At 42.9% G+C, this 25,409-nt stretch overlaps 1 protein-coding gene across 1 annotated transcript in view; it reads right to left on the minus strand.

Moving 5' to 3' along the window:
- Positions 1-1,939: 1,939 nt before the first annotated feature.
- The window catches only part of SEMA5B (semaphorin 5B), a 127,164-nt gene continuing 103,694 nt past the window's right edge, over positions 1,940-25,409 (minus strand). Inside the window, exons 17-21 of the mRNA XM_041406501.1 lie at positions 24,242-24,412; positions 23,191-23,340; positions 22,238-22,282; positions 18,897-19,102; positions 1,940-2,095 (exon numbers count right to left, since the gene is read on the minus strand). Coding sequence (XP_041262435.1) covers positions 1,940-2,095; positions 18,897-19,102; positions 22,238-22,282; positions 23,191-23,340; positions 24,242-24,412 — 728 coding nt within the window. The remainder of the gene's footprint in view (positions 2,096-18,896; positions 19,103-22,237; positions 22,283-23,190; positions 23,341-24,241; positions 24,413-25,409) is intronic.

Here is a 25,409-nt window from a genome sequence, read left to right on the forward strand (position 1 = left end):
CCATAACACACAGGCTTGCAGAGTCACGTTAGCTTTTCCTCGCAGGAAAAGCAATATAATTGTCACAAGTAGCACAGGCTTTCTTCATTTCCTACCAGCTGCCTACGTGAAAGAGCTGAGTACACGGCCCACGCTGGGCTTCCAAACAAGCAACTGCAAAGGAACAGCACTGAGAAACAACCGATGTCGGCTCACAGCGAAATCCGAAACCAAGCGGGCACAGACGGGACTGCTGGGAACGGAGCGAGCCCGGGCACTGGCACGGCACTGCTCGGGGAAGGTGCAGACAACAAAGCCAAGCTCAGGACCACGTGGAGCTCATGCGTATTTCGGGGTGTACTTTTATCTCATGCTCAGTATTGCGACATTCTAAAATACTTAGCATCAGGAGTTCGTCATAAATATTTAGAAACACTGAATGGTAACAGCGGTGAACTTGTTCACGTTGCTAACACACTGGATGTAGTTGTACATTAAGCACCAGCAATAAGTTTCCTTTTTGCCAAACAATTATGTCAGACAAACATCTGGTTGTAGACAACATGGCTTCTGCATCAGACTAATACAGTTCTTATAGACACAGTCACACACATACACAAAATTACATTTCAAGGCTGGATATACTGTTTAATAATGCTACCACTCCAATTTACTTCAATAGCTGCAGCAGCATTTGTTTGTTGGGTTGTTTTTTCTCAGAAAAATTAAAGAGATAGTGGCAAACAACGCACTTTACTCAGTTGTGTTATTATTTCGTAGAGTACTGAGTGGAAGATGCTGTAAGAATGTGCAGCAGACTTTCTGGGTTGTGTCAGACTATGGGAACATTCCTTAAAAAAATACCTTCCCCCTGCAAAGTCAGAATAACTCATTTTTTGAAAGTATATGAACTAAAACCCAGTAATAAAACAAGAGGAAATATTAGCCCAAAGCATGGTGATTTCCCACAAGAAGAGCATGGCCTCTAAGATTGCCTTTCCTGGCAGACACAATCAGGATCAAAGCTAGAACAAAAAGAGTTAATACTGTCTCGGAAAAAAAGAAAAAGGAAGAAAGAAAAAAAGCCCATGGCTCTCGTGCGGCAATCATCACATCTCTTTTTCCAGTGATATAAACATCTTTGTTTGTTAGGCACTCCAAGTTCATGTCTCCAATGTTATTCCAACATTTACTTTTCTCAGTGTCTCACTGCCTGTATAATTTTCTTTTAATTAAGACTGGAAACATTCTGGAAAGCTTCTTTGGATAATGCACTTCATTTGTGTGTTGTTTCTCATCAGCTGAACTGCATATTACCAAAGAAGGCTGCAGAGAGTATTTCCTGTAATATGAAAAGATTCTGTTGAAGATATAGGGAGCACTGCCCTAGAAAGTTACTACTTTTTTTTTTTTCCCCCAGAAAAATAAAAAAAAAAAAAAAAAAAAAAAAAAAAAAAAAAAGAAAAGGAAAAAGAAAATGTTCTTCAAGCTGTTGGCGTGATGAGTCCTGTTTGGCCTGTTCCATGAGCTGTATGTCATCCAGCACACCATTGTTGTCCTGGCTCAGGAATGATGCATCCAGCCCTGCTCCAGGAGGCCACCTCTTGCCTTCCTGGAGTGCTCCCACGTGTTGTGTGTGGCTGCTCAAGCCCAGCACACAGCCCCTTCCTCAACAACCTCAGCCTTGGACAGCACGCTGACCTTCCAGCCATAAACAGTTGTAGTAGAAGAGCTATCTCCAGACAAATATCCACAGAAGCTCTGCAGAATGGTCCATTTGAATTCTTGTCCTTGTAAGGAGATGTGCTGTTTACAAGAAACACAATTAATCAAAGGAAAAAAAAAAAGACCCTACTGTACAATATTTACATCTAGAAGCTGGCCCAGTATTTGGTCCATAAAATCAATTTTAAAAAAAATCATATAGGAAGTTATCCAGTCCCATAGGATCTGTCCATCATCAGCTGTTGGTAAAGGTCCTTCCAGGGGAGGCCTCAGGCCTGTAATCATATTTATTCAGTGTACTGGGATAATAGGTTGTTGTGTACACATTGGTTTGCTGCAGCGGATAGAAGTTGGTTCTGTCGTCCGGTATCAAGTTGTTCTTGTTAAGTGTCTGTAAAAGAGAAGAGGAGATGACAGGCATGGCCACAGTGCCCCACAATTACTCTTTTCTACCTGCAGGCACCTCCCTCTCACCTGCCTTCTCCAGCACGGACTCTGCTGCGGCCACCACCACCTTCCCTCCGGCTGGGAGAGCCAGCTGGCACCTCGCGCTCGCTACGGCTGGGCTTGGGGACCACAGCTCCTGCCAGGTCTCCCTCAGTGGCCCTGCGCTCAGCTACTGCTGGGGATGGACCAGAGCCTTCTCCAGGGACACGGAGTCTCCTGGTGGATGGCGTGTTGTCTGAACACCATTGTCACACAAAGCCATGCTGGGCCTACATGAAGGCTGGCGATTAACGGCAGCGCTCAGCTCTAACCTCATCCAAAATGCTCATGGTGCAGCCTGTGGCTCCCTCTCAAACCAGGTGCCAAACGGCAGCTTTTCCTCTTTGGAAGAGCAGGTGTGCATTTACCTGATCTCCATCTCCATTGGTAGATATCCAGGTTTGGACCCCCCGATATTAAGTGTGTCACTTCTGTAAGCTACAGTATAAGTAACAAATCATGGTCACTTTTGGAAAATCTAAAATTACTTTAAAAAATTTAACAACCACGTAACAATTGTCGGAAACAATAACATAAAAAATTAGAACAACAAATGCCCGTTTTACCAGAGAAATTTAGAAATGTTTTTTTTTGTCCCTCCCCTCTTCCCACCAACAAGCAGATGTCCCCCTCTTCCCAGATTAAAGACCACTGCTATGCCAGCTGTTACCTATGAACAAGGATAAAATTACACCTTGTGTGTATGTGTGCAGTAATTCTATGGAACTTTCTCCTTCCTCACAGTCATCTAATTTCTGTGAATTTGTCTGAGATACTTTTATCACAGTTTTTTCACCTAAACCCTGGCTTAAATTTCTTATGCCTATCTCTGGTCTATGTCACTCCAAAGTGCACCTTTAATGGCTGTTGTGCAGGGAACTCACGCCTTTGATCTGGGAGTCAACACTAGGCATGCTGCTACAGCATCCTTATCTTCAGGGAACATTTAATTAACAGCACATTTAAAGAGAGCATGAGCATCTCTCCCATCAGGAGCAGAGATGGAGAGGTCTAATGAGCCAGCTAGTCCTGGGCCCTAATGGTTGTTCTGGCATGATCTGATGCTGCTTTAGTGAGGAACCACTTCACCTCAGTTCCCCCTTGAGACAAACCCCTCATGCCAGACCCAGCTCAGGGCAAGGTGAGAACTGATTAACTATGCTCGAGTCCACGAACTACCCAGCTCCTTCAGCTTTACTTGACCTACTGAACTCCAGGCAAAGTGGCTCCCTCAGCAAGGTGAGAAATCTTTGCCCTGCCTGAGGGCAGGTGCAGATGGAAGTTTCTGGGGAAGGCTCTGTCCCCCCCAGCAGCAGCAGGGTGACCTGACAGCAGTGGGCTCCCTAGAGATGGGGAGCAGGGTCTCACCCTGTGCATGTGCCCACTGCACAGTCAGGGTTCATCCACATCCCAGCTGTGACCACTGAAAGGATCAGCTACCCTGGGCTCAAAGGGTACATTTATCTCCCTATTTCTTTGTAATCAAATAATTTTACTGCATGGGGAGCGGGAGAGGAGGAGGAAGAAAAGAAAATGTTTTCTTCTAATCAGCAGACTGACAGCTACAGCTACCCTGGGAGTTGTAAGCTCATACAATTTCATACAAGATGTTAGAAAGAAAAGCTTTCCTGTGCCAAAGCTACCCTGGCAAAGAAATATCCCAATTGCTGAACCACCAAATAAGTTTTTCAGAAATAAGCACTGCCTGAAACATCTCATACATGAAAACTGGAGGAGACCCAGCCCCCTCCTGGTCTGACTGCAATCTCCCCCTGCCTGGAGTCCCTAAATTGATCCCATAGCCCAACACTTGTAGGAGCCAAGGACAAATATTTTCAAGAAATGAGAATTTGTGCCCTTCAATATGTAAAAAAGGAAGTGTCATGCTTGCTCCCAGTCACCCAAAGAAATACTAAAGTAGTGAGGCCAACAGTCTGCTGCTTTGTGCTGGAGGCTGGGAAACAAGGAAGCCAGCCTCAGTCCTCCAGTGCTTGCTATGCTTCCTTGGGAAATCCAATTAACTGCTCTGCGCTTCTGTGTCTTCTGGCCCAGCTTGAGAAAAACAAAGTTTGAAATTCCCTGTAAAAAGGCACTTTTCTAAGTACTACCACCAAGTATTTGGGGGAGTTGCTGTCTGGTGAGACCCACATGTGTTCACACTGGCTGTACATGATGGCTGCTGTTTCCTACTGATGTTCCTAGTTGGGATACCCACTGCTGGCACCGTAACTCCATGGCCACAGCAGGAAGGAAGATGAAGAGGCTGAGTCCCACTGCCACAGTTTCTCTGGACTCTCTTGAAGCTGGTCCAGCATTCAGGCCATGTCTGGGTTGGTTAAGATTCATCACATGACAGGATTACCACCTCTGAAACTTAGTGAGATGAAAATCCTGACCTGAAATAGCTCAGGACCATCTTGATATGAGAACAAAGACCTCAGGACTCAAGTTCTTTGGCTTTGAGATGGAAAATCTGTATGAGTTTTAACATATTTCACAGTATTAAAAACTAGCCCATCACAACAGACTTAGCAATTAACATGATTTGCATTTTTCCTTCTCTCTTTTCTTATGTTCATATAATATTTACTTAAGAAAAACCCCACAACTGGTCATTTGGTCTTTTTGATTTTATTTTTGATGGAGGGCTTATATCTTAGGGAAATGCCTCATAAAATGGTTTAGTGGAATTTATAATGCAATTAGCCACAAAGAATTTGTCTCTGGAAATGCTGCAATGGCAGTACTGTTCTAAATCAGCATGATCAATGTGCACTGCCTTAACATTTCCCCCCACAAACTTATTGTCTGTCTCATTTTAATAAACAGATGATTAGGTTTCTTGGCACTAGAAATTGGTTGATATTTTGTAGAAGTGAAATTAGGCAGCAGTGAAATTTAGAGATGTACACAGACACACTCATGCATTCACTGCAGGAGAAGAGGCTGCAGTTAAATTTCTCTGGGTTGATTCCTGTGCTGCTTTACTCAGAGTTTTAACCCCTGCTCTCATCCCGCAGCTCTTCACAGTGACAGCACAGAGATGGCCAACCACGTTCCCTTTGGAAGGCATTTCCCATCACTGTGTGGGTTATGCCATTGAGGCCAGAGCCTCGTGACAGCCTGAACTCACTGCAGTTCCTGTGGGATGGGAACAGCCTGCTGCACCCACGGATGCCCCCAGCAATACTGATCAGTCCCAACAGGAAAGGCGAGAGTTGTCACCAAAGTTGTCACCAGCCCATCACAAAAACCAACACTGACCAGACCCTGGCTCCCAGCCCAACTCCTGCCAGTGTCTCATCCCCTCAGCCCCCCTAAGCCAGGTCCCCAGTACGACCAGGGCCAAGAAGTGTTTCCTGAAGACAACACCCAGCAAGTCCTCCTAGGAGGGACAGTCCTTTGGTGCTTTTGCAGGGGCTTGTCAGTGGCTGCAGCAGCTAAGCTGACTGAAGCAGCCCAGCCAGCACTAGAGCTCACCAGAGGTTTCAGGGAAGGAAAAGAGACTTGCCTTTGCAACCTGAGCCCTCCTGCACCACTGTCCTGCACCCTCCAGGGCAGTAGACATGTCAGTCATCTGAGCACCTCCAGACCCTTCCAATGACACTTTTCCTGACACTCAACCAGTACCTTCCTCTTATTGTCTACTTCCTCCCATATCAAACACTACTGACTGCCCTGGCCAGCAACTACAACCTTTTACAACTCTATGCACAGTAAGCAGAAAGAACCAAAACCCTGATCAATGCTTACTGCTGCAAATTAGTTGTGGCAAAATCTCCATGCCATACACATGATGTATTCCAAACACCAAGGAAAATGCATTTCAGGTCATCATTTTGGTCCTATCCTGCCTTGAGAAGAAAGAAGCTTCTGGTATTTATGCAAGCATAATATTCCACATAAAAAGTGAGGCCAGACTGAGCTAATATGAAAACCTGTGGAATGCACTTAGGAAAAGTACTCCATTCCACTAACAATTATTTTTTTTACCTGCTTCCTCCCTTACAGTATGAGCCATGACATCCTGACATAGCTGATATAATTTGTTTCTTTTGGTCTGTTCACCACAGTTGAAGGGCCTGTTAGCAGAAGGAAAGCCACCAGCATGTTCTAACACAGCCAAGTGGATCACACAAAAGTAAGCCCAACTTCAACTGCTTTCTTTAAATGACACCTTACACAGTCTTTAGGCTGCATTGGCAAATGACTAATATAGTTTGAAAAAATCTCTGACCCAGGAACTGTGCTTTGTCAAGCAGGAATGTTTTCAGATGGACTACGATGGTTATGGCTTTAATAGACTGTAAAAGAGCAGCAGCTTGCTGCCTTATATGTGATCTCTCAACTAACCAAGAGATCCGATCTCGTTGTCGGTGCATTGCATGTCCATGCCAAGCACAACAGAATCCTGAGTATTTCAATATTTATGGGATTATATGAACAATCTGATCACTCATGCAAGTGTGCAGTTAGAAATGGAGGAGTCAGAGGAAGGGTCACATCGCAGGCAGAGCACTCACATGCACTCACAGGCTGCTTCTCCCAGTTACAGCCCAGTGCTGGGTGTGTTAAACATGACTCTATTGTACCATATGCACACATTTAACTTTGTTCAGCTTTCTCCATTGATATTTTTAGCCTAAGTCATCATTCAGATTTTCCATTTGTTCATTTTTCTCTAGCAAGACCTTGCTACTACTTCCCCAAATTCTGCCTCTGATCCAAATCATTAAGTCATTATCCACTGACCTACTTGCTTACATTCTCCCAGATGTATCAAAACATCTTTACATATAACAGTATGGGACTTCCAGTACTACTCCAAACTCATTCCACAGCTGCAAGTATAAGCTGTGTAAACATTTCTTACACACATAAACAGATCAAATGTTTCAATTTCCAATATGCAGTCATGAAAATTTCAAAACTTGTTTTAAGAAGTAGATGGGCATTTCCCCACTCCCAATTAAAAAGAAGTCCATATATTTTTGAGAAGCAATGATACTTCTAAAAGCATGTGATACTTGTACAACTAATACCAAAATTAGGGCCATAATGTAGTTCCCACAGGGTAACATATGATGGCAAGATTTCCTTAATCTGCTCGTGTAGAAAGCACTCAGGCTTTTCAGAGCTCAGCAATCTCTCTAAGCTCCAGATATTTCTATTTTGGGGGTTGTGGAGGAAGAGTCAGCAAGTTTCCCAGGCGTTTTGTAGGTTAATCTTCACCAGCTATGCAGCACCAGAATCCCAGTGAAGTCAGTGAGCAAGGACAATATCCCCCAGCCTCACAGCTCTTCCACTATTTCTCTGTGAACAGGTATAATTTCACTTCTTCTACCTCCTACCCATGACACTTTCCTCTTTAGAAAGGTAAAAAACAAAAAAGTTCCTGGGCAGCTTCAAACAATTTTTTTCAGTGTTTATGGTTACCACCACTTCAGCTTCTGAAGAAGCTGAACAATGCAGTGCACACGTTTCCATGGCTCATCAGAGACATGCTGCACGTGCCAGGGCTGCACAGCTTTAGGTTTCCACCTTGCAATTTTGTTTGTAATGTTGAATATCCCAGTGTACTGCAAAGAAAAACTTCCCCTTTCCTTCACCAGAGGATGAGTGCAGGCATGAAGGAACCAGGGGTAACAACTTCAATCATTGCTAACCCTGGTCATCCACTGTGAGCACAGCAGAAGGTCTAAAATCAGGGTCCAGGGAGCAGACAGCAACTTTGTAGCCAACCCATTCCTATTAGTAAATCCAAATGAAGCCCATGTGCATCCCTCATCCTTCCGCTGCAGAAATCAAGGACAACACTCCTGCTGAACTCAGTCACACAAATATTCCTAAAAGAATTGAGGCAGCCTTTCCAACTTTCCTTGTAACAGCATCCAACAGACCTCCTGTAGCAACAGTGGGATGGCCATTACGCCCCCTCATTCCCCAGGAAAATGGAGGGATAAGGGAATTGTGCAATGATGTAATGAAACCAAGATCCAACATTTAGCTTCTTTTGTGCTCCTTTTAAACCATTTGCTTCTTGCAATGAAATCAGATTGAGCAAAATGCCTTTTTGATGCAGATCAGCTGTTTCATGGAGCTAGACATGCCTTCTTGTTAAAGGATGTTACTTTTTGCTTTGTTGGAACATTAGCCAAATGACTCAGGGCTGTGGAAATATATTAATATTATGAAACATTTCCCAAAACTTGTACATCTCTGCAAGTACCAGGGCAGAGATCTCGGAATTATAATTAATCAGTAAATTTGGGAATAATTAGCATAATAATTATATTTCAACAAAATAAACCATACAACTAAAATAACCTCTTTTGGCAATAACTGACACCGAGAAAATACATGACGTCTGGCCCACCCACATGCTCCCTTTCTCCTGATCAACTGGATGCCACAACACTGCTGTGCCTCTTGAGCTAAGAATTACAAATAACCCTGGAAAGATGGAAAGTTGCCAGAAAGACCTTATGAGACCCATGTATTTACTCTAAGCTAGGAGTGATTTTTAAGACTTGAATGATTCCTCTTTCTGTTTTTTCTTTAAAATTTGCTTAGTGTCTTATGCCAAGCAAACTATCTCACCTGATGCTTTTATAAAACCTCTTAAGCTCTGCCTACATGGAGTCAAAGGAAGCAGTGGCCAGGGTTTATGTATTGAGCTTTTTCGTGATGAATTCAATAAGGCTGTTTGCAGGATTTACAGTGAAGTGTAGATGTACAGATGAGGAACCTATTTTCTATATAAGAAGGTTATACATCTCAAAAAGAGATACAAAAAAATCCCACTGGGACACTAAACTTATGATTGCATTTTCTTTTTGGATGGAAGCTTACCATATTTTTAGACTGGAGATTCTTTATTCACTGTTATTGGTAAATAAATTAAACAACCCCCAAATGATGGCAGCATCTGTAGATGTGCTCAGGTTGACAATAGAACTAACATCCAATTATCAGAAAATGAATAGCTAAAGTTATTTATAGCTGTTTGAAAATGGCTATTTTATCCTTGCACTTAGGAGGGAGTGAAGTTATATTACTGCCATTGTAAACTTATAAAACCCTTCAGAACTGGCAACATAAAGGACCATTGTCAGAAGGATGCTTTGGCACATCTCTGACTTCAAGCACATGAGTAAGATGGCAAAACAAACTGCATGTAATAGTAAGGCAAACTGAAGTGTTTTTCTGAACTGGAAACTGAAGTCTGAGGAGGTCATGGAAATCTTCCCACTGGCAAGTGCAGGTGTCTAGCTTAAAGCTTGCAATTTAGCCCCAGCTTGCCTATGATTTGAGGGTGGCAACACCCATGACGTGGTGTCCAGACACAAAAGAGGAATTCAAGGCTGCCCCAACTGCTTCCCAATATAGCTGGTGCACAGGATATAGCAGACATGATCTCAGCTGTGTGGGAAGGTGTAAACTGTCTCCTCGCTGCACTCCTGTGCCTTGGTGAATGCCCTTCCTGGGTGCCCCACGCACACAAGAGTGTTACTAGAGAGGCTCAGCAGGCTCCAGTACTCAGACAAATTCACCAGAGGCATAATCACGGCCCTTTAAAACTGACATTAATCGCTCTGCGTGCAGATGATGGTTTGGAGCACTGGGCTGTACAGGGCTGATGGTAATTAGTCTGGGGCTGTCTGGGGGCACAGCTCTCACTGCCCCACTGCTCTCATACTGGAGCAAACAGCCTTGAGGTTTTGGATGGCCTCAGAGCTCCTTGTTCCGATGAATTGCCAGCACAAGTCATGCAGCCTCGTGCCAGCCCACAGTGCTGCATTTAAACTGAGAATTGCAAAGGTGTAACTGCAGTGGTGAAAAAAGAAGTAATAAAAATAAAAGTAAAAACTGGGCCCAATTTGCCATCTGCTAACTCCATTCAGTGTCTTACAGTCTTTCTGCTTTCCAAATTCTCCCACCCTCTAAATAGCTGCTTTTTGATTATTTTCCTCAGGATTGCTTTATTTTCTCCCCATGTTGCCTCTCACCTTGTTATTTCCTCTCTACATTTGTAACCTCCTCAGGTCATTTTACATTAGCCCTATACCAGTGGCTGTTTTTTTGACACACCTCCCAGTTTAATATCTTCTGCTCATTTAATTAACACACTGACTGCACTCTCTCCAAGGTCATTAATGAAGATATTAAATAAAGCCAAACCTTGCATTACTGCTTGCAGTGTCCCAAACAACTCCTCCCCATAGCCCTGTTTGTTCCCATCAACAATTGCCTGATGTTCACAGTCCATTAGCCAGGTTTCAATCTCTACAGCAGCCTTCCTGTCCAAGCCAATTTCTATTTACACATCACAAGATTATTTAAGACACCAATACCACCCTCTTTTCTTTAGATGTAGGGACGAGTGAAGCTGCATTTTTAACCAGCTAAGAATCTGCAGCTTGAACTCTGTGCAAAAAGTGATTATGTTTGATTTCTCCCTGCTCAGCATTAGGTCTTGGCTCAGCTGTCAGCTCAGCTGAACTACCTTTCATTTCATCAGGGTATGTGATATGCTGCCTCTCAAATATTAATTCAGATCTTCCTACATATTAATACTGACACAGATTTGTTTCAATGAGTTTCCATTGCTGTAACTGAAAGCACAGTCGAGTCAATCCCATTTGTTTCTCCGGGTTTCACTCTCTAGCAGGGCCCTGACTGCCAAATTTTACAGACAGAGCAGGATTTAACACCCCATTGATGTGCTTGGTTGAATGGGGAAGGTCCAGGCGTTCTCCAGCGACTGTGGGCCTGTATGCTCACAGATGTTCTGTCTTATCCCCAAATCCAACTGACGTTTCCCACACAGATTTATTCAAGCTACTTGTGTGACTTCAGTGCATTGGACTTATGTAGCTTAACAGTGACTCAATTAGGAGGGCAGAAATGAGCCTGCTTTCTCACTAACACTTTTGTATTACCTTTGCAATTCATGGCATTGGGGGTTTGCCTAAGGTCCCTGATATTTATAAAGGTAATTGGAGTTGTTCATCAGCTGGTTCTCAGAGACTATGGGATACAGTCCATCTAGATTCCTTCACCCACAGATTTTCAGTTCTTTCCTTTATTCACATGCTTTGTGCTAAATCTCAGGATGATATTAGAGCTGACTTAATGAGGATTCCCCCAGCTCTATGGGAGTGCAGGCAGAGTTACTCCTGCTTCCCCTATGCCAAACCTCTCCTGTATATATAAATGATGCACCAGGGAAAGTGGCTGTGGTTGTAGTGTTGCCCCAACCTGTGCAGCTCATGCTGTGGCAGCAGCCAGTGCATCCTGAGCAGCCCTGAGCTCTCAATGATTCTTCAGGACTGAATGGTCATGGTCCAGAAAAAAAAAGCTCAAGTATTCATCTGTCCTCACTCAGAGCTGCCAAACACTCTGGAAACTGAGCTCTAGTCCTGAATACTGACACAGATATATTTATTTTATATGCATGTAGCTCAATTTCTTTATAACTCTACTTAAGAATCCATTAATTGCAAGTGGCACTGTTCAAGAAGAACAACAAGGCAGCTCATCTCCAAGTGTAGCACAAAGGTTATATGTTTTCTGATATTAATTATTTGTCTAATATTAGCCTCTTTGCTTTAGCTCCCTGCCTCTTTCATGGCTCCCTTTAAAGTCTTCTGCAAACACATAATTAATTCCTCCCGCACATACTGGTGGCACTGAGGATTTCCTGGTCCAGCTAATACACATAATACTTCTAGCCAGAGATTCGAGGTGGCAAAGAGGAGAGAATCACCCCAAGCTTTTGGACCAAGGGAGAACCATTAACTTCTAGCTAATGAGGAAAGGGCATATTTGAAATATTCCGCTGCTGACCGGTAGGGGGAAGTCATGTAAGTAAGAGCAGCAAGTCCAGTGCAATTTTGTTGTGCCCATTCCTGTAGTTCTTCAATTAATTATTCTTCCAGCACAGCTGGGTGGGTGCAGGCTTGTACATGTCAACCTCAGAGAAATTAGGAAAGGGGAAAATTGCAAGAAAAAGGTAATATCAGTCATTAGATAAATTAGTGTAGCCGGAAAAATCAGATAAGCTTTAGAACACATCTGTCTGTCTTCAGCTCTGACACAGCAGCTCACATGTTCAAAAACCTGCCAGATTTTCCAGCTACACTCATTGATCTAATTAAAAACAAACCAAAACTTGTCTGCCTACAAATAGATTATCACAGCTGCAGTAATACTACTCCAAAGAAAGGCTTATGTGAGCATCCATGATGATCTAGCCTGTGAGAAGGCAGAGCATGGACCATATCTCTAACCTGGCTGTAGAGGAGATATACCTGGTTGTAAAGAGGGAGCAGAGAACACCGAGTTAATAAACAGGAAGATGTGACAGGATACTATGAAGCATCTACCCACAGTGTCAAAACTTAATATGGCTTAAAAACAGAAAATCATCTCGAAAGCCAGACTCTCTTAAAAATGGTAGGGAAAAGGGACCAGTGAGGATTCCCACCCTATAGGGAGCAGCAACACCCTGTGAAGCAGCAAGGGTTTGCATGAAAAACAGATGGAGCAGGGACTCAATTCCCATCGGGGGACTGCTGTGAGCAGCTGCTTAGTATCCCAGAGGGAGCAGAAGCAAGGTAACACTCCGATCTGAAGTGGCAGTCTCCCCTACTCTTAAATACTTTATCTACACGAGTGCGCTATCTGTGACTCACACACAGCAACCCGCTGAGCCCCTGCCGCCAGGGGGTGGGGGCAGCGCCAGGAGAGGCACATCCCTCCCTGGGCACAATCATCCCAGGACAGCCACACCTCCAGGCATGCTTGACTGCTCAATTTGACTCGAGCCAATGATATAAAGGGAGAAAAGACACTAATAGATTTTGACTGAGACGCACCACTTAATCCCTTTTTCCCCATCAGTAAGCTCTCTTGCTTTCCCTTCATAGTAGGCATTATGCAAATCAGGAGTCCCCTGAAGTGATATTTGCAACTGCAGGATCATACAAGAAAGGGCACAATGCTTCTTTGCCAATTCAACCCCCTGCCCCTACTATTCTATTTCAAATAATACTATACTCACGGTGAGTACTAAAAATATGTACTCTACCATTCAAGCACTTAATGTTCTTAAATGCCACTTTGTTCAAGGGAAATGGCCTTTGTTAAACATGCAATTCACTGGGAACAGAATTTATATTTCAATCTGATTTACTATATCTAAACATATATATATGGCTTTTTTCCCCCAGCTGATTACATCAGCTAACACCATGCAGCTAAAGCAAATACTTCAGGGACACTGTTGATAACTTCTTGAGAACACTGGGTATCATCAACTACTGCTTTATATGTGAACTTTACAGCCACTTCCTGTGGCTTGAACGATGCAGTGAAAGGGTCACTGGGAAAAGAAAAAAGCTTATATCACAGTGCTATCAATGTATGTGCTGTGATCACCAAAAATAAATGGGTTAGCCAATTTTAGTTGAAGTAACAACACATCAAATTAAGTGGCAGGACACTGAAACACAAAGTTTTCCACGGAGAAGCAAACATCCTCAGAGACCAAGGCTGACTTTGACAAATATTCTTCTAGGGCACTTGACAGCAGTTTAAATAGCTTTAACTTAAACCACTGGCTGCCTCGTCTCTATAAAAAAGGTGTGATTTTCAGCAGCAATGAAAATGACCATCACCAAGAAAGAGACATTTAAAATCCATACAGAGATTCTCTTTCCTATATCCTGAATGCTACTTTTTTTCCCACAGAATAAAATCACTGAATTGGAAGAGACCCACAAGGATCATCCTGTCCATCTCTCAAGAGAATGGCCCATACAGAATAACCTTGGCATTATTAGCACCATGCTCGAACTCATTGAACTAATCTTCTTTTTGCTAATTTTTGCACACCAAACACCCAGCATGTTATTTTATTCAGAAGGATTCATCTTCCCAAGACAGAATTGGTTTCTGTGTCTCAGCTCTCCATGTTAGTATTTTATTGCCATGAATTATTTGGGATTAGTAATGAAGTGTGGATCACAGGGCCCGGAGTCCTTCGCAGGGGGTGTCTGCTTTGCACTCTGTCATTTGTTTCCCAACAGCATTGTTCTCACTTCATTAGAAAATATTCGTTGCAGCTTCTAATTTATACAGTCCAAGTGATCTACTGATTATTCACCCCATTTTCTGGTAACTGCATCTATATTTGCTGTATAATTTTAGGCAAGTGCAGGACTCACAGTGCTACTAAAGTTAATGTGTATTGTTCTAATGCCCTAGAAAATTCAGTTACCAAGCAATACATCAAACACTTAGTTTCCCTCTTTCATTGCCATATCCTGCAATCTCACCTCATCTTTTCCCACAATAAATTTAATCCTTGACATAAATGACTGTTTTGTTTCAGTGTTTGGCCCTTAGGTCCTGCAGCAGCAGTGCTGATGCCAGAGAAGATGCAATGCTCAGGTGCTTCCTCAGCTTATTTGAGGCATCAGTACAGAGAGTTTTACTGTGTGACTCATGACTAAAGCTCTGTGGAAGGAAGGAAGGACAGAGGGAGGTCTGTCCAGCACAATCGCAAAGAAAATCTGCAGAATCATCATCAAAACCATCCTGCAACTTACATTTCTCACTGATCCCATCTGGCCTGATCCAAAGGCCATTGGATTTTGGACTTGGACCAATATGCAGACGCCTTTGTCCAAATCCCTTGTAGAATAAAATGTTGGCTCTCTTTATTGGCAGAGGATTTAGCAATAGGAAGAAGTTCAGTCCAAACCCTTTCTCCATGTGTGGCTGTTCCAAGAGATCCTAATTCACAAGGGCTCAATCTTGACCCTACATCCTCCTGCTTCTACTGCAGGATCATCTGGCTTTCCATCAGCACAGCTGTGGTAAGTAACTCACACAAGGCATGGAGCAGCTGAAGCAAGATGTTAAAAAGAGGATCTCCTCACTGCTTTGATAGTCAGTTATTATTTAATTGGCGTGGCAGTACTGGGAAGGTTGTAGGTGGTTCTGTAACCCGTCATGCCAAAATGTGAAGAGCAGATAATTTTTATTTCATTATGCTTTTGTTCTGCACAGTCTTCAATATTGTCAGAGTGTTGTTTGAACTTCAAGCAATTAATGAAACATGAACTGCTTATTAGGTGACCCAAAAGGTCTCTCCCCTACGATCTGTGAATACCAAATCAAAATCAACGTGTTGCTGGTAAATGCATATGCATGAAATCTTTCAAGACATCCTGGCTAAAATAGCTAATAATAAACCTCACATCATTCTTGAGAAAGCAGAACAGAAAGGGAAAAGGAGCCAACAAAAATAAAACATGCTTCTGCAAAACACTGCCTATGCAAGTTAGCATCAGCTACATGATCAATAGGTCAACCATTATGTATGGTATTTACATCTGATCTGCATTACTGCACTGCTGTGCTGAAATGACCAACAAGGCTCATATCAGCTAGCACTTCCTTCATTAAAATTTGCCTTCATATAAAATTTACCTTGATTTATGAGTTTGCATTCAGTGCTGTACATTTGAATGTAATACTGCCAAAATTTCTACAGGGTTCACCTGCTGGTTGTAGAGCAGAGATATTTCAAGATGAAAACAAACTAAAAATGGTTGCAGAAGGCTTATTATTATCAAAGAATGGAAAATAATAAACTTGTGCATATGGGCAGCCTTCTGCTACCACCATGTCACTGTGTATTATCATTTCTTGTTACTGAAAAGTAGTCTCCACACCCTCTATTTCCTTAATCCTGGATTTATTAACTCTTTCACACAGATATATACACACACATACAAACCTACAATTATTCTTTTGCTTTCATTAAAAAATATTGAGGGTGGTTTCCTTGGTATCTGCTGAAGAGAAACTTATTTGGGTTTAGAATATGGAATCTCAGGTGCTTCCACTTTCTTTCACATGTACACATTTTAAATTCAGATAGGCCCATATCCAAGCTCAGTCCAACCCTCCTCATCAGGAAGGCGAATTTTAGCTTCTCCATCATTTTAATGTTTATTCTGTGGCATCACAATAAAAACACACGTGCTCTTTGAGGGCATGAAAAATCTCCCTCCTAACCCTTAAAAAAATCTGTCAGTTATTCCTAAATATAAACCTGGCTAATAACAAGTTCCATAAGTAATTACACAGCACAGAGCACACAGAGCCTTTCCTCTTACTTCATTAATGCTATATGCTTCAAGGGAACACTGAGGAGTGACAGATTTGTAGTATGAAATTAGAAATTTTCAGCCAAGAGCTTAGGAAAGGAAGTGCAATAGAGAAGGTGAGCAGAAGGAAATACTCAACAGGAATGGAGAAAAGGGGGCTTCACTTGACAAATAGATTTTACCCTTTCTGTAAATCTCTTTGCCTCATTCACCACTCTGAAGTGTATGACTCTGAGTCCTTCTCAGCAAGTAGCCCCTTGCTCCTAAACATTTAGCTTTGGTCTGTCCAATGACTGCAGATTTATGCACTTGAACTATTTCACTTCCTAACATTCTGTAAATAAGCCCCATCTGGTCTATCTCTCCTTGAGTCCAAGTCCCTTCTCCCCGAACGTAAGTCATACAGTCTCAGTTAGCTAATGCCTTCCTTTAAATAAATCAGACTTTTCAAACCTTGATCTAATGCCTAAGCTCTTTTTGTCCCTCGAAAGAAGACTCTAACAGCTGCTCACTGTTACTATGCACTAGATCAAGTATTCAGAGATGGATCTATCAAAGAGGTCAACTCCCTCCTGACACCACATTAACTAATCTGCTGCTATTTTAAACTTTGCTTAGCTTTGTTATTACTTCTACTTCACTGCACCACTTGACATAGACATAGTGCATTTCATAACCCATTTACCCAATTGATCAAGATCGTTCTGTGAACAACCTCATCCTTCTAAATTTTAACCATTCTGCCTGTTTTAGCAGCATCTGATAACACATGATAGCACAGTATAAATAATGAAGAAAATGTTAACACAAACCCAGCCCTCTAACAACCTGCTTTTGGCCACAAAAATAAATTTGTCTCTTTTCTATATTGCTGCTATATAAGAAACAAGGGAACACTCTTGCTCATTTCTTTATTTCTGCAAGCCTTTTAAATCTGGGTCTTCCTATTGACTTTACCACAGCAACTCCCATAACTGAAAGGATTACTTGGAAGTTTGATGCTTCCAAGATCAAGTCCCTGCTCTTTACTGTCTTAATAATTTATTACTGAACCTGTATATGCAGAGTGTGTAGAATAATGCATCCCGTGAAACTTTGTTAAAAGTCTCTGAAAATCCCGATATGTCTGCTGCTTTCCTCCTATCTAGATCAATATTTATTTAATTTAAAAAAGGAATCCAATTTGCCTGACATGATTTACTTTCCACAAATCTATGCTGACTTGCATTATGATGCCGGACTCTTATTAAACTTTATGCAACTGTAGCCTTAAGCTTGCTAGCAAATGTGTTTTTGAGACTGCATTTATAAGAGAGGCTGTAATGCCCAAGAAGCATTTCACCACATTCTTATTACCACACAGGTCAGTTATTTTCCAGCTCAAACTGTTTTCTTTAAAACAGCAAAACAACACTGACCCTTCTCAAATTATTTGATGCAAACTCTTATTTCTGATGTGCATTCACACTGCAAATCATAGCCATGTATCAGGAGTCATATTGTGCCCAGCATTACACAATTCCCACTTAGAAACAGTCCTCAACACCCAGGGAGTTTAGACTGTGGCAACAGTCCCACCACTGATCTTATTGTTGGGTCTCAGTGAGAAGCTGGGCCAGACCAGCAGAGGCAGACAATCAAAATGTCAACAGCACGTAGCTGTACGAAGGAACAAGCAGCTGCAGGGCTTCCTTCTGGCTTGTGTTCCTGTCCCAAATAATGCTCCACACTGTTCAAGTGACCCTAGGTAGGCTGTTCCTCCTGTGGTGACATGAAGCCCCTCCACCCTTGCCACTGCTCAGTGCTCTGATCCCACGCTTCACCAGGAGGCTGATGCTCAAATCCAGTCTCAGGGTATTGTCTGCAGCACCCTGGGTCCTATCTGCTCTGATAATGGGCCACGCTCACTTTAGCAAGCGACATGCCAACAACACATGCCACTTCAGCACTCATCTCCTACAGGCTTCAGCTCCCCACTCTGCCACTATCACTGAATTCTGCACAGCTGCCTGGGGTAAGTTTCTGTCCAGTACTGATAGAGAGGGGCAAAACCCTCTCTGCTTTCTCATTCACTCCAATTTGGCAGTCACCAAAGAATTTCCAAAATCTCATCCTACCAATGCACATTTTCCCAGCTATTTGTGCAATGAAGTTTCCATTTTTATTCTTCCTCCCCTCCATTTCCTCTTACCATGCACTAACAATGCACTGAACTGAGCTCTTACTGATTTTTTCAGAGGACAATTTGTATACATTCAATAGTCAGAATGGGCTGGAGTATCTTGGTATGTACTTGCCAGACTGGCATTCATCAGGACTGTGAAACAGAACAAAATCCCACTGCAGTAATGAGGCTTTTTAACCCCTTTGTGACAGCACAGCTAAATGCCCTTTCAACCCCATGTATAATGCCATCAGCTGGGCACAGAAACACAGACCTACCCAGTTCCAAACGTGACATGAATACAGAATTTATTCAGGCAGTATCAAGCTGTTTGTGGTATTTCTTCTCAAGTACCCTACCTTGAACTCCATAGGGGTGTACTTCTCATTCTTGGGGGTTGTGTTGCCCTTGTAATGGAGATGGTTGGGAGTGGTTGGGTGGATAACAGTGGACTCCTGGGACTGCCTCTGGCAGCGCTGGCAATACACGTAAATCACAAACGTTAACAGGCTGGAGCCGAAGAAACAGGAGACCCCAGTGGCAATCAGATGGATGAGACTAAAACCTGCAAGGGAAATGACAAGAGATGCTATTTTTAAAGAACAGTCCTTTTCCCTACCCTGACAAGACCACAGGTGCAAATCAGAGCAGTGACATCTCGGGATCAACATTAATAAGCTGTTGAAGCCAGAGTCTTACGTTCTAACATAAACTGACATAATCTCCCTGCAAATCGGTCTCCCCATTGCAGCTCTGCCTTGTGCAGTTTAACAGGTTCATGCATTGTTTTCTCAAAGCTCCCTCCCTGTCTCTCTTCTCTCCCCTCTATTGATATTGAAACTAAACATTATGTTAAGCTGACAGCTAAAGAAATGAGCCATACAAACAATGCACATTAATGGATTCCAAAGCATGTGCGTGTCATGGAAATAAGGGGATAAAAATGCTCAGTGTTTCTCTGAAGGGGAAGGAAGGGAGGGAAAAGCACTTTTTGTCGGCTGTCCAAAATGCCTATGGGACTGTGTGGGGTGGAGGAGATACACATTCCTCCCCCTTGTAATCCAAGTGTGCTCAGCATTCTTGCTTATTCATGGGATGGCACTGCCTTGGTTGTGTCTGGGCTACCTCTGAGGTGTATTTGTAGTGCTAACAGTGAAATAGGGCTCCTCTGGAGAACAGGAAAGATAAAGTGGACAAAGGAAAGGGGGACAGTGCTTGAAAAACACTTCTTTGTTGGCTTTCTTGGCAAATTGCAGAGATAGGAAATCAGTTGCAGGCAGGTGCCGGCAGGGTAGCTACAGTGCAAATACTTGAAAAGCTCTTGGACTATAAAAGTCTCCTGCAGAGATCTCTCCATGTGGGATTGCAACAGCACCCTTCAAGGCCAGCACTGACCTCTGGAAGGAGCTGTAGCTGGGCATCCCACATACTGGCAAGTACCTGACTCACAGCTCTGACTGGTGGGGGAAGTCAAACTCATTCCCCCCTCACCTCACTGAGTCTCACACCCCACAGTAAAACCCACCACCACCACCACATCTCTGACAACAGAACCAACAGTAACGACCATTAGAGCCCCCAAGTTATCAAAGCAACCAGAGGCATTATGGGATGGCAAAACCTTATGACCCTGTTGTATTTTGCTATGTGCAGGGGGGACTATACAGAAAAGAATCAGCTATTTGACTCCAAATGCTTCTGCCTTTCCTCTGCCATCTTTCAAACAGGAATGACAGAGGCCCTAGAGCCCGAGGGGACCCCCTGACTGCTGGCCCCAGGGCAGCTGTCCCCGGGGTCAGTCACATCGCCTCAGTGGCGACTGCAGTGGTAAATTTCCTGTAACACTTAAAAAGCCAATTCATTTGGACAGACTGCTGTGTTGACTTGACTGTGTGCAGAGAAATGGGGCTGCTCAGAGAGTGGCTTTAAATGAGGCTCATTCTTAGTCTGATCACGGTGTGCAGATTTTTTGGTGCCATCTTACATTTTAAGTGTAAATGCTTTTCAAATAGCAGATTCTGCCATTAGTCAGTGGCTCTTGTCTAATCTCTAGTTAAAAAATATCCTTCTGATTTTAAAAAGAACAAAACCAATAGAGTTCTACAGCAAAGTAATGCACTTCAATCATAATTACAATACGGACCATACAGAATTTATTAGACTGATGAGCTACATTTATTTTTCAAACCATATTATAAAATTCCATTGCAAGATTACCATTTTCTATTGTTTTGTATGATGGTCCAAAAAACCCCAGCAGAAATATAATTTCCTACTAAATGTCACAAGACTTTTTCAAAAATAAATTTTCTTTCTAAAAACCGCTGCCTGTTTTGCATCACTCACGAGACCTAAAACATAGAATATGCAACTGTGTTCAGTAAAGCCACATGACATGCTGCCACATTCTCCTCCTGCCCAGCTTTGCTTATATTGCAGCGAATGTTTCATTTCACTGCCACATTTGCAAGTCACAACATAAAGCTCTCTCCTATTTCACTCTCACCTTTGAAACACCCGTCTGATTTTTCAAATGAGTTTTGGCTGTATCTTAGGGGGAAAAAAATAATATTATTTTGTTTGCAGCATGTGAGTCCCCAGGGGAAAGCTTTCTGGTTCATCACTTTGAAAATATAGATTTTCTGAAATGCATCAACAGAATTTCTATTGATTGGCTTCTTTGCCAAATATTGTAGAACACTACATTAATAAATAATATTAACTATGGCAAAATGTAGATAGCAACAGCAAATACAGTGGTGGTGGAAAAAGAAGGAAATGTGGGTACAGTGCATAACAGTAGAGTGCAAGCTATAGCAAGGGGTCCTGGAATCAAAGCAGAACCATTGCACCCTCTGAGGGAGAAGGCGTGATCCAGGAAGCCAAATGTTACATTGCAGGGGCTTAAATCTGAATTCCATTGATTGCCCTCAGCTGCAAACTGAGAAGCCACATTTCCATGCCACAGGTGGCGTGCCTGTTTTTGCCATGATCTCTACAGGGAGAAGAGATTTTGGCAGCCTGGAGATCATCTAGATTTCAGGAAAGCAGGGATGTGACACTAGCAGGAATTGGCATAGCCATTAGTGTGAAACCAGCATTTTAAAATGTTAAAGGAACCTGCCATTTTCTTCAGTCTGCATTTTTATCATAGGGGCTCCCAGGGCAGTGAGTGACACTAATGGCTGGACCTTTCCAAGTTACATGCAGAAAGGAGACACAGTTTCTGTGAGAGGTGAGAACTTGAATGAAAAGAAGTGCTTGGAGGACAAGTATAAACCTCTAATCTCATCCTCTATCAGCAAAGGATCTCTCTAAGAGACCCTTTCACTGAAATCTTTATAGGTTATTTAAAAACACCTGCCTCCAAACAGCTGGAGGCTTACAGTGGTGAATAGGGAATAACCCTTTCTTCCACCCAAACCATTTACCCTGGAGGTAGAGAGACACAAGCAATTGCTCTCTGGTAATTAATGACCCTCAGTGGCCAACCCAAACTTCCAAATAAATAAAAGTCTTGGACCTGACAAGTGGACATGAGATACATTCCTCCAGTCTGACTCAGACAGCAAGACTCCAGTGGAATTAAGGCTATCAGTGGGATATGAGCTGAATAGATTAATGGTTTGGTTGATACTGCACAGGGAGAAAAGAAGTCAGGTTAAGATAAAAATAAGATATATAGTTAGTGGTAACCTACCTCCACAGTTCGTGCTCTCGACCATGCTGGAGGCTGGCAGGATCACTAAACAAAAAGAAGATTGGAGAAAGTTATCATTTTGCCATCCCTTTACTTCTTCAAGTAATTAAACCCTTTGTGTTTCAGACACAAGAAGGTGCTCTGCAGCAATATGGTCTGCAGCAAGATGAGAGTCTCTCTAAATTGAATTATAAGCTCATGGTTTGAAACACATGCAGCAAAACCTCTCCAAAGATCTTATAATTTCAGTACTGTTACCTGATCACTCCTTAGCTTCTTCAATTTAGGGAAAAGATGTTAGCTGAAAAAACCATGAAAAAGAATACCATTGCCTAGAGATCTCAGATTTTTAAGTCAGTGTGCTGTAATCCAAAAAGAAGAACACATGGAAAGGCATTATTCAGTCTAGACCCATATCAGATATTTACCTGAGAGATTCAATTTCCAGAAAGCACAGGGTGGAATATGCTGATGACCATCTGTCCATCAACAGTGTTTCTCTGTTAGACCCTGGATTAATCTCCCACCTTCATACCCCAATTTTCTGCATCTGCCTCACCTTAATTCTTATCTCTTTTGGGATGCTTTTTGGATACCTGATGTCAACCACCTTCTGTTGCCCATATGCATATTGAGAACACAGACAATTTTTATAGCCCAGCATAAGACAAACCATACAAGTTTAAAAGCTTCAGCTGAGGTGAAGCAATACTAGTTATTCGTTACAGATCAAGGTAATTCTGTTTAAAAGAAACGTTAAGCTGCTTAAGGGAAAGCCATTTATCCTGTGCCTGCCACAAGGGAATTTATAACGTTTATCTATTTCCTTGTTTTTCTAGAAGCATCCAAGCCCAATTTTTAATAGAGAAAATCTCAGCCTAATTTGACAGTCCGGGCATGAGCTGCTTTCCCGAACTGGCCCACCCTGTCCTCCTGGATGACACGGTACATACCAGGAATTTCATTGTACAGGCACTCCTGGTACTGAGTGCTGTTTCCGACGCACTGGGAAGAGTCCGGGCTGTGCACCTCGCAGTAGCGGCTGCGGTACTGGATGCCCTCTTCATTGCACAGGCTCCACTCTGACCACTCTGACCAGCCACCTGAAATCCAGGGTCAGGAAAACACACACACAGCGTCACCAAGAAGGAAAAGGATGCTTTGTAGATACCAGACTTCTCCCATGCTGAAGGATCCTAGATCCTGGCCTGAGCCTCTCTCACACATCTATTCCATAGGTCCTTAGTAGATTTAATTTTCTCAGTGCAAGCATCACAGCCTACTTGTCAGGCTGTAGTTCTCTTAATGTGGACTAAACTAACCCTTGGTGGAGCATTGCACAGAACAAAGTTGTCTTAAAAGCATATCAGTTCTCTGATATATATCCTTGTATGTCTTTGAGTGGGGTGGGGCAACGTTGCACCCAGACCTCCAAGCTTTGATGTGTCCTCTCAAAGATACCTCAAGCAGCCAGCACAAAGTGGAGCACTCACAGAGTTTTGCTGAGGTTCCTAAGGACAGGAGTCAGCCTACACTGGATCAGAAATACACAACGGTAGTTCAAAACCAGCACAAATCTAAACCCTGTCCTCTGAGTTGTAGCACATGCTGATCTATTGCCTGTGAAACAAAAAGGAAAGATTGTCCTTCAGCAGCTGTACAGATTGCTGCCTCATGACACCTTTTGTTTGTCAGGTCAACTTCCACATTGAAGAACCAAGCGTCTGCTTTTTCTGTTACTTGAAAGGGATCAACCATTAGCAAAATTCTGCTTGACCTGCACCAGAATACCTGAGCAAGAGCCAGTGAACATGCAAAGAGGAAGGGGTTTCACTGCAGTTAATGCTGGGATGTCTCCTTATCCCCTGGCTCAACAGACATCGAATACATGACAAAAAAACTTGTAACTGGTGGTGTTTCTGATTTGTATTGTAAACATTTTGCAGCTGTGCCTTGCTCCCACCAGCCTGGAAGCCAGCTGGAGCGGGGATGAGGAGCAGCTACCTTGGCAGGGGTGCGTGTTGCAGAGGGCCTCCTCCGTGTGCAGCCCGATGCAGATGTCCTCCCCGCTGGACGGAGCTGGGTTGGTGCAGGTCCGTGTGCGCTGGTAGTGCCCACCCCCACAGGTGGCTGAGCAGTGAGACCAGGGAGTCCAGCAAGACCATGAGCCTTTCACTGGAGGATATTGAAAAGCAAGCACAGACAGGTAGAGGCCATTGGTTACTCCTCTTACTGTGACAAAGCTGGAGATCCCCAGTGTCTCACCTCGCACATCCACCCTGCCCACACTAGCTAGCAGTTTCCTGCACCCCAGGACATTTGGGCCTGACAACAAGAACTTCACATCAAGAGAGGGTACAAATCCACTACACTCTGTGGATGCAGAATGAAATCTATGCAGAAAAAGACTCTGCATCATAAAGTGCCAAAACTAGAAACTATTCTTTGTTGTAGTCATTAATATTCACTGAAATATTCTACTCCATTCTATTGCTTTCCTTTTTATAAAACAGCATTGTTGCTATTATTATTGTTATTATTATTATTACTACTACTACTATTACTACTACTACTGCTCCCTCTACTACTACAGTGACTGCTACATTGTCTCCTGAAACTTCATAGCAACAGCTGATTTACTTGGGAAAAAAGCGCTGTAGCACCGAAGTTGAGCTTATATGGCACCTTTCTGTGGGAGGCCCAAGTCCTCTAGTTCCAGCCTTCAGGAAACAGCGGCTCAGAGGTTTTATTTATTTACCCCGCTCATTGCAGGGACATTGAACTAGGTGACCTTTAAAGGTCCCTTCCAACCCAAACTACTCTATGATCTAAGCATAACCCCATAAGGGGTTAATAATAGAACTAGGGAGGGACGTAAGATCCTTGACTCCCCCACCCCCCACCCACTAAACTGCCTGGTTTGCAGGTCCACATGCCATTAATTCAGAAGATAATAACCTGATGACTTAGAGCAAAATAAACCCAGGATTTGTGTATACACATTGAGTGAGGCAGGGAAGGAGGGAGACACAGAGAAATAGTAATCATGCACTCAGAACAGATTGTAAAACATCAGAGTGTCCAAGGGGAGAAAACAGCACAGAAAAAAGGCACAAACATTAGTGAAAAAGCCACTGAGAGCTTCCAAAATAGTACTAATAGCTGCCTTTAT

This window comes from Onychostruthus taczanowskii, unplaced genomic scaffold (assembly GCF_017590055.1).
Source record: "Onychostruthus taczanowskii isolate IOZ18803 unplaced genomic scaffold, ASM1759005v1 scaffold10, whole genome shotgun sequence".
In the NCBI taxonomy this organism is placed as follows: Eukaryota; Metazoa; Chordata; class Aves; order Passeriformes; family Passeridae; genus Onychostruthus; species Onychostruthus taczanowskii.